Source organism: Eubalaena glacialis, chromosome 4 (genome assembly GCF_028564815.1).
Source record: "Eubalaena glacialis isolate mEubGla1 chromosome 4, mEubGla1.1.hap2.+ XY, whole genome shotgun sequence".
Classification (NCBI taxonomy): domain Eukaryota; kingdom Metazoa; phylum Chordata; class Mammalia; order Artiodactyla; family Balaenidae; genus Eubalaena; species Eubalaena glacialis.
The window spans coordinates 177,625,497-177,639,574 of NC_083719.1; the positions used below are offsets into that span (position 1 = coordinate 177,625,497).

A 14,078-nucleotide genomic window follows, 5' to 3' on the forward strand; every position below is an offset into this window, starting at 1 on the left:
AACAGGATGCATCTATGATGTGACCTGGATACTCCAAGTGTAACCAGAGGCTTGTTGGAAAAGCAGAATCCCAGACCCCACCCCAAATCTGCTGGACCAGAATAATCATTTTAACAAGGCAATCTTCACACTCAGGAAAGTTTGGAAAGTGCTACAATGTATACATAACACTCCCACTGGGTCTCCGGGAGCAGCACCCCATAATCAAGCATATCTACAGTTTCCTCAGTGAAATATACCAAAATGCACACCAAGTGGGATAAATTTAAGACTGTAAATTAAGCATGTAAATTTGGGTCAGTTCAAGGTAGGTTTTTAACCCCTACATGAGCTGATCTTTCGGTTTTCAGAGCTTTTTAGATTTGGGGATTGCGGAGGAGGAATCGCACCTTTGCAGGGGGAAAAAAAAACCCAAGGGAAAAAAAAAACATGCTAATTCCTACTTCCCAGAGTTTTGCCCTTCTGGAAGTACCTGCCACGCTGATCTAGTAGAAGAATTATACAGTCATTCCTTCCTGCCCTTCTAGCACAACCTACTTTTCAGGGTGGGCCAAGACACTGATAATATGCTCCAATTTCTCCCAGGGGGTCCCTCTGCTTCCCGTGCAGAATGTTCCTCTTTAGAGAGTCTTTGATTAAAAATAAAAAACAACAACAAGGGGGTGGGTGCCAATCAGCCAGTGTCCGTGGGTTACCTGATGTGATGAGACTCTGGGTTTCTCGTTAAGAGTCCCGAAAACAAGGGTATGAAAGCCCGGACTCCTGCAAGCACTTCAGGAGAAGGAGCGTGATAACACAGACCTGAGTCCGTGGCCCAAATTCCTACACCATGCTCAGCGCAAGATCTGCTGGCATCAGCAGGACTGGGGAAAGATGACATTCACATTGGCGCTTGGTAGCGCGTCAGAAGCACAAGCGGCATTAAGTGGGGGCTCTAGGAAGGTTGACAGATGTGCCTTATTGAGCTGACAGATTTGAGCTCTTTAGAAGCCATCATCAGAGCCCGTCACAGCCATATTTAAATCAGACTTCCAATCGAGGAGAACACGGAACCAAGGTGTGTGATCCAGACAGCTTTGCTGCCTGGAATCCTCCAAGAGTGAAAAGCACCAATGGAAATCTGAACATCAAAGGTTTCCATTTGGGTTTTCTGACTTAGAGACAAATGAAATTCATGAGAACCCCTTAATTCTCACTGATGGCTTCAAGCTTGAGCTGCCGAGGGAAGTGGGGTGCAGAAGGGGAAGGAATCACAGTGGCAAAGTGCCCGTGACCATGGGGAATGCAAGGTTGCACCCTCCCTCCAACCAGCGTGCCATGCTGGAATCTGCATTTGGAAGTAACACTCTTAGGCCCTCGGAGCGCACAGCCAAGTTCATGGAACAGCCACTGACTGACTCCTCCACGTGACGGTGACGAACCTGCTTTGCCCACTCACCTGCAACCCTCAGTAAACGCCATTTCCAAATACATGTTCCGCGACATGCACATCAAAGAACGGCAGTGGCGATTCCACTCCTAGGTATAAACTCAAGAGAAACGCCTCCCCAAGAAGTTCAACCAAAAACATGCACAGTCTGGAAATGACTCACATGGCCCTCAACTGTAGAACGGAGAAGTACGCTGTGGGAGAGTCAAACAATAAAATATCACACAGCGATGAGAAGGAACAACCAACAACGACCCACAGTGACATGGACGCATCTCACAGACAGATTGTTGAGAAAAAAAAAAAAAAAAAAAAGCCCAGCACAAAAGAACACAGCCTCTGACTCCATTTACAGGAGGCTCAAAAGGAGGCCAAATGAACCCATGGGGTCAGAAGTCGGGGTAGCGGTAACCCTTATCGGGGGAGTAACTGGGAGGGGGCAGGAGGGGACTTTCTGGGGAGCTGGTTACATTCTTTTCCTTGACCTGGGTGCCAGTGGCATGAATGTTCACTTACTAATCTGGACTTGACTTGTGTACTTTCCCATGTGTGTATATATATACATTAGACTTTATTTTAAAAGTTCTAAATAAGTACTTAAACACTTTTTTTTTTAATGGCAGAAATATTTAGATACTCAAGTCCATGTTCTGCCTTGGTACCCTGACTCTGTGGTGTTTCCACAGTCCATTTCTTTGCACTGGCCCCAATGCCCTTATCCAGCCCCCCATCTCTCTGTCCCCACCCCTCTCATCACCTCCCCCCCCCAGAGAAAGCTCAGTCCTGGATGACTCCGGTTGGTGACAGATTGGGGGATGGAGAGCTTTCCCTTTGAGAGTGGGGCTGTAGAATGTGTTTGCTGCCTCAGGCCAAAGAGAGAACAAAAACTGGCTGCAAAAAGCAAAATGCACAAACTCATCACAAAGCTCCCAAGAGCAAGAAAGCCAAAGAAAACCTCCAAAGGACTCCCAGTTCACCTGCATCCCTCTCTTAAGATCCCTCCTTCCGAGGGACTGTTGCCATCCCTTCCCTACCCAACAGCCCTCTGATCTGCAGGATTCAGGCTGGACCGGGGTGAGCTAAGGACACATTAGGATTCCCACCTTCTTCCTTTCCTCCTAGTAGACTCCAAATCCAGGCTCCAGAAGGCGATCCAGAGCCATTTTCAACACAGAAACCTGTCAGCCCAGTGAATCCCTCCTGGACACCCCCGAGGTATCTGATCTTGCACACATTGACACAGTGCCATTCTCCATGCCTCCCCCCACTCCTCCAGGGATTGGGGGGAGACAGGCAGAGTGATTACAAGACCCCTGAGCATTTCAACAGATCATCACAAGGTTGAAACTTAGGAGGCAAAGACTTGGCTCCTGCCTTGGGCACCAATCAAAATGACATCGTGATTAGGGGTACACCCCTCCAAAAAGACAGCAGCTGAACCTCTTAATTTTCACCACCCTAGAAGTAGACTGCTCACACACGCTCCAAAACCTCAGAGCCCCCTGTTACAGCTTCCGCACCCAGTAGGCAAAATTTCGCTCAATTCTGATCCCCCCTAAAAGTGAATCCACCAGCCAACGTGTTCCTCAAATAAGCAACCCCAGGACCACCTGGGGCTCAGCCCTGTTGAGTATATAACTGTCAAAACCATACACAAAAAGGATGGGGGCTCATCAATGAAGCCCATGGGCCCAACCAGCCCCATTCGTTTTTACTCCGAGGGCAGCCAGTTGGAACCGAGCCGAGGAGAGGCACATTTGGGCATGGCACCCTGGCCAGTCAGCCTGGGAAGCAGGGTTCGTCACCCTACTTGGAATCTGGGTCATCCTTAGATAACTGCTAGAAAGCCCAACTAATTACCCATCCTTGCCTCCCTACATCTCAACAGATGTTAAGCCCTCCTCAAGGTTTATTTCAAGCAGGCATGAATTTAAAGAAACACAAGGGGATCTGGATTTTGATAGCATCTCAACAGAGGAAAATGTGTACTCCACTTTCTTCCTCTGGATCTTTAATTTAAAAAAAAAAAAGGCATTTACCTGCCCAAGATGTCCACATGGATGCTGACTCTCCTGGTGTCCCCTCCCGGGTTTCTAGGGTGGAAGAAGCAGATCCCAACCCAAGGCCTAACACGGCACCCTAGGAAGGACCCAGCACCTCATTTCCTCTTGTCCTATCTTTCTTATTGAAGTAGCTCATCCTGGGTCTTCCAGGTCAGGGCCCCAGATGGGGCAAACGGGATGTTTTCTACACCTCAAAAGATGATGAGGTCCCTAATCAGTGGGTGGAAGGAAATGGAACCTGCAGACATGGGGAGTAATAAAATGCCCCCAATCCCTTCCTGGCCAGCGGCCCATCCCGGGATATTAATTCTGGTCAGTGCTGGCCCCTCAGTGTGAACACCACATGCTCTCCCACCGGCTCTTGGCCCTGGGAACCCCTAGGCACCCTCCTTGAGAGGGGAGCCCCCAACCTCGGACAAGCAGGGGTGGAGAGGCCTGAGAGCTGGGACTGAGCTCCAGCTCTGGAGGCAACCGTGGATTCCGGCGAGGGGCGGCTAAGGAAACCCAGCCAAGGACCCCATGCTTCCCCTGCCCCGGTCAGAGTGCTCAGGCCCCGGCCTGGTCTACGCTCATTCGGGGAGAACTCTGACCCATCAGGAACTGGCTCTAAAGGCCCCTGTACGACCCCAGGGCCCAGCCCTCATTCTGAAATCGGTCCTTGGGAGGAATCCACTCCCCCGGTGCCCACAACCCCAAGCCTCCACGGTACCTCAACCCAGCTCGGGCTGGAGAGATGCTCCACACTCCTCCCCGGTGCCCCCTCTCCCAGCCCCTGGAAGACCCCCCCCCCTCCGCCTCCCATCAACCCCCGGGTCTCTCCCAGCCTGGAAGAGGGGAAGCGAGGGAGGAGGGGGAGGCGCAGTTGCCGGGGTTTGGGCAAAGGATATGGCCATTCGGTGATCTTTTTGGCGTATTTTCTCACCACGTTGTCCTCGCTGAAGAGGAATAGAGACCGGTTGACCGTGAGGCAGTTCTGTCGGACGGGGATGGGGTTGTACAGGGCCATGGTCCGCGCTCTCTGCGCCATTGACTGCTTGTACATCCTTTGCGCCCCGGGCTGCCCGCCCTGCCGGCTGCCCCCGGCTCCTCGCCCGCCTCCGGCGCCCACGACCACCCCGGCGGCTGCCCCGGAGCCTCCTCCCCCGTAGCGGGCCGGCATCTCGTCTCCGAAGCGGGCCATTCTGCAAAGAGCAAAGGGCTCCGGGTTACGCTGCGGCGAACGATGCGGAAGACGCCGCAGCCGCCGCCGCCGCCGATGCCGATGCTGATGTTGCCGGGGCTGTGAAGACGGCGGCTGGAGCTGCGACTGCGGAGACGCTCCACGGCCCAGCCCATCGGGCGGCGGCGGCTCGGCGCCTCGGGTCGGGGGCTCACAAGGCGGCTGCCCGGCCCCAGCCGGGGATAGCAGCTCGGGACATCTTCCTGGCTGACCCCAGAGAAGGAGGGGCTGGAGGAGGGTGCGGGGGCGGGGCGCGGGGGCCGGGGAGGGGGGGGAGGGGAGAGGGAAGCAAGGCAAAAAATAACCGAGGAAGGAATCCAGGCAATCCCCAGTCCACCCACTCCGGAAGGAAAAAAACAAAAACAAAAAAAAAAAAACAGTTAAAAAAAACAAAACAAAAACGCACACCCCTTTAAGACTCGAACGGTTTGCAAAGGACGCCCCCCGGGACGCAGTGGAAGCTTCAAATTCCTCCGAGGTCCGGGTCAGGCTGGCATCTTGCAAAAGGAGTGCGCCCGGCTCATTAAAAACATTTTTTGTTAAAAAAATAAAAATAAAAACCAAGTCTTTGCTGGGGTGGGGGGGGAAGGCAGCCCCCCAAATTAAAAAATCCCCCTTTCTGTTTTGCTTGAGTTCCTAGACCTTAAAAATGCTGGAAGATCTGTAGCCAAAAAAATTAAATTAAATTAAAATTAAGAGTATTAAGGAAAGAAGGGGAGGGGAGAGGGAAACGCTCCGAAGGGCTCTTAAGGAGTCTTGAAGCCGCAGGGTCCGGGTGTATTTTTTTTTTTTTTTCTTCCTGAATCACCAGCGGCTGCCTCTTCTGCTCACGAAAGAGTGTGAGTGTGCGTGTGCGCGCAGCGTTTCGCTCAACCGTGCCTCATCTTGGGGTTAAATTGCAGCAATGAAATCCTGAAAATTCCCAACAGGAGGGAAAAAAAACGAGAGAGAGAGAGGGAGAGAGGTATGCGCCGTTCGCTTAGCCACTCAATAGCTGCTCCCGGATGCTGCAATGCCTAGCGTCCATCCCCCCCCCACCCCGCCCCCCAATGCCTCCTCTTCCTTCTCCTCTAGGTTTTGCTAAAATAAGACTGATGTGGAGGGGTGGGGGGAAGAGGAAGTAAGCGGGGGGGAGGGGGGAGGGGGGTGGGGGGGGGAAAATGGGCGCAAAGGTCTGAACCACTGGCCAGCGAAGCTCCAAAGAGGGGCAATTGATGAGTTTAACGGGAGAAAGACCCACCCAAAGTGTCGGCACATGATGGCCCGCGACCAATCGCGGAGGCGCGAAGGGACCTGTCTCAGCGGAGTTTTGTGGGGGAGAGAGGGGAGAGCCGGATGGTCGGGAGGCAAGGGGGAAGTTGGGACGACAGATTCCTCCTCCCTTGGGAGGAAACCTTGCTTTTCAGCGGGTTCCATTTCGGTTGCAGGCAGCCGGACGCTCCCAGCACCTTGCAAGGAGAAGGAGGGAGGAAGAAAGGAAGAAACTTAAAGGTAGAAAAGGAAGGAGATTCAAGTCTAGAGGTGCAGTGAGTCCTCTACACAAATTTGCTCTATTTAGCAAAAGGCAAATTTTAAAAACTGGGAGAATGGTTTGGTGGTACTTCTGTGAAAGTTTCAAATCGGCCCTGCAAGCTGGAATGAAAGATTGACCCCCATCGTCGGAAAAACGCCAGAGGTGGCAAATCTTAACTGCCAGGAGTGGATAACTAACCAGGTCCTTCTTGGCTGGATAAAGCTTCTGGCTTATATATGTTGCATGGTGTTCGCTTCTCTCCAGAGCCACTACAGTTTTATTTCCCACTCCCCTTTTTATATTGTGAAAGTGAAAACACACAGAAAAATACCCAAAGCATAAATGTACAGTGTAAGAATTTGCTGTGAAACTGGCACTCATGGAACTAACACCCAAGTCCAGAGCTGGCTCCCCGGAAACACACATATGCCCATTTCCCTCAGCAATAATCACATCCTGACTTTATGGTATTAATAGCCTTGCTATTCTTTATACTTTTACTACTTTATTGTGCATTCCTAAACAATACAGTTCCACTTTGCATCTTTTTGGATTTTATATGAATATAAGCATCAGTATATATTCTATGATGTTTGGTTTCTTTGGTTCAACATTACGTCTTTAACAGAGAACAGACTTGTGGTTGCCAAGGTGGTGGGGGAGGGGTGGGAGAGGGATGGATTGGGAGTTTGGGATCAGCAGATGCAAACAATTATATAGAGAATGGATAAACAACAAGGTATCCCTGTTGTTTATCCAAGGAATATAGCACAGGGAGGTATATTCAATATCCTGTGATAAACCATAATGGAAAATAATATGAAAAAGAATGTATATATGTGTATAACTGAATCATTTTGCTGTACAGCAGAAATTAACACAAAATAGTAAACCAACTGTACTTCAATAAAATAAAATTGAAAAAACCATTATGTCTTTAAGATTCATCTGCTGTTGTCACATGTCGCTGCGATTGATTCACTTTCACTGCTGTATGGTATTTCAATAAAAGAGTAAGCCACAATCTGTTTATCCATTATCTTGTTGATGGACATCTAAGTTGTTTCCAGTTGAGGCTCTTAAACATTCCTGCCTTGAATAATCCCGGCACCTATAAATATGCATTTCTGTAGGAATAGCCTTAAGTGTGAAATTTCTGGGTCACAAGGTAGCATATCTAAGGTTTGTAAGATGTCACCGAACTGTCTTCCAATGTGGATGTACCAAGAAACTGTTGAATTTTTACAAAAGCAATATATTGACTAGAAGGCAGGGGTGATAGAGAGGAAGGGGAAGAGGATGAAGAAGGCAAATATTTTTTCAAGGCTTAGCTGGTTGAATCCTATTTAATGCCCTCCCCCATCGGTATATGTGTTCATTTGAAACATACTAGAAAAGATGATATGTCTTTACATATATTCCCCATTCTGTGCCTGTGGGTAAGCCTTTACAGGTTACCTATAGCACTTTTGAGATTTCCTAACTTGTCAAGGTATGGACAAAATGATCAAACCAAGAGTGATCAGAGTTGCAAGGAAATGGGATGTGTAGGATTCTCAATAAATATTAATGATTTTTGTACTTGATATTTCAGATTTCAAAGGCAAATGATAGTTAATATGAATCAAGAAGTAATCCCATGTTCATGGATACAAACAGCCAGTCATATAAGAAGGCTGCATTGTGCAAAGTGAACTTACACATAACTTGTTATGATGGACTTTCCCAAGAAGACAGTTGAGTTTCATATAGCATAAGCATCACCTACAGAGATTTCTAAAGACCCAGAGCTTTTCAGAAAAGAGTAACCTCTCACTGAGAAAGTCCTTACCAAGATAAAGCATCTACAAGTTTTCATAGACGCCCCACTTTACAAGTGAAAACATTGAGGCTGAGAGAGATTTTAAAACATGCCCAGGTCACTGACATGGGTCTGAAACTACTTCTGACTCTGTTGGGTGGAGGTAATTGGATACAAACACTTTGGAAAACTGGCCATTTCTTCCAATGCTGGACCCTGTGAATACCCTGTGACCCAGCATCAGCGCTCCTAGGTATAAACCCAGGAGGAATGAGTACATAGGTCCACTAAAAGACACTCCCTGGAATGTGAACAGCATCATATTCATACTAGTTAAAAATTGGAAACTTCCCAAATATCTATCAATAGCAGAATAGATCAATACTCTGTGGAGCATTTGCACAAAGAGCCTTCTGCAGCAATGAGAATGGACGATCAGAAGCTACACACAAGTGCATGGATGAACCGCACAAAGACGATTTTGTACCAAAGAAGCCAGGCATACAATAGAACATGGTGTGTATTTTTTGTTATATAAACTTCAAAATGGGCAAAATGAATCTATGCTTTAGAAGTTGAAGTAGCCATCACCCTTGAGGGTAGAGGAGTAATTGGCACAAGGAGGGGGGGGCTTCTGGAATCTTCTCGATTTAAGTGGTAATTATACAGGTGAGTTCACTTTGTAAACGTTGTGCATTTTGAAAGTTTTCACTGAGCTGTGCACCTATAAGTTGTGTAGTTTTTTGGGTGTTCTCTACTTCAACAGAAAATGTTTGTAATGCTTCTGAATGTAGATCCCAGGTAGCACCACTTGTCATAGTGATCTGTGATAATTCTCCTTGCGGACTTTAACCATGAAGTCTCTACAACAAACTCTGGCCGCCTTTTTACCAGAAGACAAAGAAAATCTTCCAAGACACCCTAACCCAAGCCTAGACAGCAGACAAGCTGGCTGTATATCAGAAACGCCTGCAAAGTGTTGTAAAAATTCTGATTCCTGGGCCCTCCCTCTCCCCTGATTTTCATTCAGCAAGTCAGTGGGGGTACATCCAGGTTTGCTAATCACTGCTCTGGAGGGGACAAACTTATTATCCGTATCTTGGCATTCTCTAAAGTTATCAATAGTGGTGGTGTTGGCATTTTTGGTGGAACAGTTTTTGCTCTTTGAGTCTGTCTGGTGCATTGTGGGCTGTTGAGCACCCCTGGCATATGCCCACTGGGGGTCAGTAGCACTCCCAGTCTTGTGAAAAGCAAAGATACCCACACATATTTCCAAATGCCCCCTGTCAAGGTGGCAGAAGAATCTATGCTTTCTTCTCACCAAATGGCATTCCCAAAGCTTGCTTAACCCTGAAGTTTGACATGTTGGAGTTCCCCTCTCTTTCTTCAGAATCTTCCAAAGTCTTCCAACCCTCTCAATTGCTCTACTTCCCTTTTCTGGAAAGAACGCAACTCACGCACCCTAAAGTGTGACAGGGACCCAGGTGCATTATCCTAATGGATTCACTTTACAGAGAATGAAAATTTTATATAGCCAAAGGAATGAATCTCTAATATTGGAATCTTACATATCACCTAGCAGATGGAAATGGATGGGCAAGAAATCTTCATAGGCTCCTCAAATGACTGCAGCAGGTAGTTCCTTGCCCTCTTTCCACCATTAATCTAAATTAGTAATGTTGACCAGGTAGAAAGATTTAGAATCTCATTAACATTGCAGACAGAAGCAGTTTAACAAGAGGCCTCCAGAAATCAGTCTCAGCCATTGGTTCTAATCTTTAACACATCTCCCAGCTGGAGACTTAATTTATCAATCAGCAGCAGCCCTACCATACTGGTTCTGAGAATTACATTCAGTTGAACAGGGCTAGCAACTCTGAAATAAATGCCCCAAATAAATAGCTGCAAATCACATTCATTTGGTTGCTAAAACAATTACCAACTAATCCAGTCATTTTGAGTTGCAAGAATGGATCAGCCAAAAGACATTTGGTCTCTGCCTTCTAGTCTGGATACCCATTGAGAATGAGTGCCAAGATCTTTGGGAGATGGAGGGTATAAACAACAAAAACCAAATCTGATAATCCAGATATTTGCAGATCATGACGTAGGCACTCAAGAGTGAATCCAGAGATGGACTGTGGCTGTCCCTCCAGGCATAATATTGCACAGCAGTATGTGCCCTGCAAATTTCCAAAACCAAATGAGACAGAGTCAAATTCTGGATGCAGACCTGGGGACAAATCCTAGCTCTAATACCTCCTACCTGTGTGCTCTTGGAAAAGTGCTTAGCCTCTCTGAGCCTCAGTTTTTTTATGTAAAATAGAGACATGACTCCTTACCCCACAGATTGCTGTAAGGATTAATTAAGATCAAGCAGGTAAGCACGCACAATGACTAGTATATAATAAGCAAACAAGAATGATGGTAGGGGGACTTCCCTGGTGGCGCAGTGGTTAGGAATCCGCCTGCCAATGCAGGGGACATGGGTTCGAGCTCTGGTCTGGGAAGATTCCACATGCCATGGAGCAACTAGCCCCGTGCGCCACAACTGCTGAGCCTGCGCTCTGGAGCCCGCGAGCCACAACTACTGAAGCCCGCATGCCTAGAGCCCGTGCTCTGCAACAAGAGAAGCCACTGCAATGAGAAGCCTGCGCACCACAAAGAAGAGTAGCCCCCGCTCACCTCAACTAGAGAAAGCCCAAGCACAGCAATGAAGACCCGGCGCAACAACAAAAAAAAATTTTTTTTAATATGATGGTAAATAGATTTTTTTTTAAATCACCAGAGTCTGGAGAGATATTTCATGTTGATGGATAGGAAGACTCAATATTGATAAAGGACTGTTATCCAAAATATAAAAAGAACTCTTAAAACTCAATAATAAGAACAAACCTGATAATTAAATGAGCCAAAGACCTTAACAGACACCTTGCCAAAGAAAATATACAGATGGCAAATAAGCATATGAAAAAGATTCTCCACATGATATGTCATTAAGGAAATGCAAAGTAAAACAACAATGAGATACCACTACACACCTATTAGAATGGCCAAAATACAAAACACTGACACCACCAAATGCTGGTGAGGTTGTGGAGCAACAGGAACTCTCATTCATTGCTGGTGGGAATGCAAAATGGTACAGCCACTTTGCAAGCCTGTTTATTGGTTTCTTACAAAACTAAACTTACTCTTATCATAAGATCCAGCAATAGTGCTACTTGGTATTTACCCAAAGGAGTTGAAAACTATGTCCACACAAAAACCTGCACACAGTTGTTTATAGCAGCGTCATTCGTAACTGCCAAAACTTGGAAGTAACCAAGATGTCCTTCAGTAAATGAATGGATAAACTCTGGTACATCCAGACAAAGGAATATTATTCAGCACTAAAAGACATGAGTTATCCAAGCCCTGAAAAGATATGGATGAAACTTAAATGCAAATTACTAAGAGAAAGAAGCCAATGTGAAGAGGCTACATACTGTATGATTCCAACTATATGACACTCTGGAAAAGGCAAAACCATGGAGACAGTAAAAAGATCAGTGGTTGTCAGGGGTTAGGGTAGAGGGAGGGATGAGTAGGCAGAGCACAGGGGGTTTTTAGGGCAGTAAAATTACTCTATTTGAGACTGTAATGGTGGATACATGTCATTATACATTTGTCGAAATCATAGAATGTACAATACCAAGAGTGAACCCTAATGTAAACTATGGACTTTGGTTGTAATGTGTCCATGTAGGTTCATCAGTTGTAACCAATTCACCACTGTGAAAGGGATGTTGATAATGGAGAGGCTATGCATGTGTTAGGACAGGCACACTTGTTAAAACTGAGAAACCAACATTGGTACAATTAACTAAACTGCACACTTTTTTCAGATTTCACTGGTTTTCCCGCTAATATCCTTTTGTTTCAGGATCCCATCCAGGATACTACATTCTTTTGAGTCATCTTTTCTCCGTAGTCCCTCTGGTCTATGACAGTTTCTTTTCTTGTTTCTCACAATTTTGATAATTTTTAGGAATACTGGTGAGGTATTTTTTAGAATTTTTCTCAATTTGGGTTTGCCTGCTGTTTTCTCATGATTAGAATATGATGATGGATTTGGGGGAAGAAGACCACAGAGGTGAAATGCCATCCTCATTGCATCATATCAGCAAGCCATGACATCCATATGACTTGTCACTATGATGTTGACCTTGATCACTTGGTTAAAACAGTGCCTACCAGCTTTCTCCACTGTCGAGTTACTATTTTTCCCTTTGTCTACTCTACTCTTTGGAAATGAGTCACTAAGCCCACCCCACACTAGTTAGGAGAGGGGAGAAGATTAAACTCCATCTCCTGGAGGGAAGCGTATCTACATATATTCTTTTTGTTGTTGAAGTATAGTTGATTTACAGTATCGTGTTAGTTTCAGGTGTACAGCACAGTGATTCAGTTATATATATATAACTGAATATATATATATATATATATATATATATGTTTCTTATATGAAAGAAGCATATATATATATATATATTCTTCTTCAGATTCTTTTCCCTTACAGGTTATTACAAAATATTGAGTGTAGTTCCCTGTGCTACGCAATAGGTCCTTGTTGATTATCTATTTTATATATAGTAATGTGTATATGTTAATCCCAACCTCCTAATTTATCCCTCCCTCCTACCTTCCTTTCCCCTTTGGTAACCATAATTTTGTTTTCTATGTCTGTGAGTCTGTTTATGTTCTGGAAATAAATTCATTTGTATCTTTTCTTTAGATTCCACATATAAGTGATATCAAATGATATTTGTCTTTCTCTGACTTACTTCACTTAGTATGATAACCTCTAGGTTCATCCATGTTGCTGCAAATGGCACTATGTCATTATTTTATATGACTGAGTAATATCCCATTGTATATGCGCACCACATCTTCTTTATCCATTCATCTGTCAGTGGGCATTTACGTTGCTTCCATGTCTTGCCTATTGTAAATAGTGCTGCAATGAAAATTGGGGTGCATGTATCTTTTTGAATTATGGTTTTCTCTGGATATATGACCAGGAGTGGGATTGCAGGATCATGTGGTAGCTCTATATTCTTTAGAATACTTTGTAAGGGAAATTTGTCTCTTCTCCCTTATTCATTTATTCATTTATTTAATTTTTTATTTATAACAGTACAGACTCATATATTTATTTTATTCTTTGGATTACCCACGCAAACTGTATTATTTATTTTGTTGCTTGAAATGTTCCCTTTGGCCATTGGGAGCTCCTTCAGACTCGTTCTTGTGTTCCTTTGATGTGCTCCCATTTTTTTAAAGCCTCCTTACTTTCTGGCACTGTAAGAGGCTCCAGGATCATCCTTCACTGCCCTGCCCTAGAATTAGCCATTTCTCCAAGGATTCCTGGTTGCTTTCATTGGAGAATGGTATCTAATGATCTCAGGGCTGGGTGCAATATTGCATTTTTAGTTTTTATTTTGGTGAAAGTTGTATATGCAGGCAATTTGGCAATCACCATAAAACTTACAAGAACTCTTATGGATAAAAGTGCAAGGAGTAACAGATTTGTATAGTTACTCCCCACCCACAATTGTTCATTTTAATGGTAAATATAGTAACTGTAGAGTGGAGTGCCCTGGTAGATAAGCAAGTGATCAAAAATAGCACACCAGTAATGGGGCAAATTGACATCACATGCCTCTTGGTATGATGTACCAAGAAGGATACAACATGACTTCTGGGGACTTCGTGCCACGATTGTATCATTTGAATAAATTGAATTCCATAATGTTCAAAATAAGGGGCATTCTACGAAACAACTTGCCTATATTCTTTGAAAGTGTTAATGCCAGGAAGTTCAAATAAAGACTGAGAAACTTCTCCAGATTAAGGGAGACATGGCGACCGAATCCAACAAGGGAGCCAGAATCTTCTTTTGCTATAAAGGATGTTATTGGAACAGTTGGTGACATCTGAATAAGGTCTGTAGATTAGATAATAATAGGTACCAATGCTAATTTCCTGATTTTGACCGTTGTGCTGTGTTA

At 45.2% G+C, this 14,078-nt stretch overlaps 1 protein-coding gene across 3 annotated transcripts in view; it reads right to left on the reverse strand.

The window, feature by feature from the left end:
* Positions 1 to 4,672, reverse strand: part of CACNA1A (calcium voltage-gated channel subunit alpha1 A) — a 235,705-nt gene extending 231,033 nt beyond the window's left edge. For all 3 annotated transcript variants that reach the window (XM_061188732.1, XM_061188733.1, XM_061188734.1), the window contains exon 1: positions 4,380 to 4,672. In XM_061188732.1, coding sequence (XP_061044715.1) covers positions 4,380 to 4,672 — 293 coding nt within the window. The remainder of the gene's footprint in view (positions 1 to 4,379) is intronic.
* Positions 4,673 to 14,078: the final 9,406 nt, after the last annotated feature.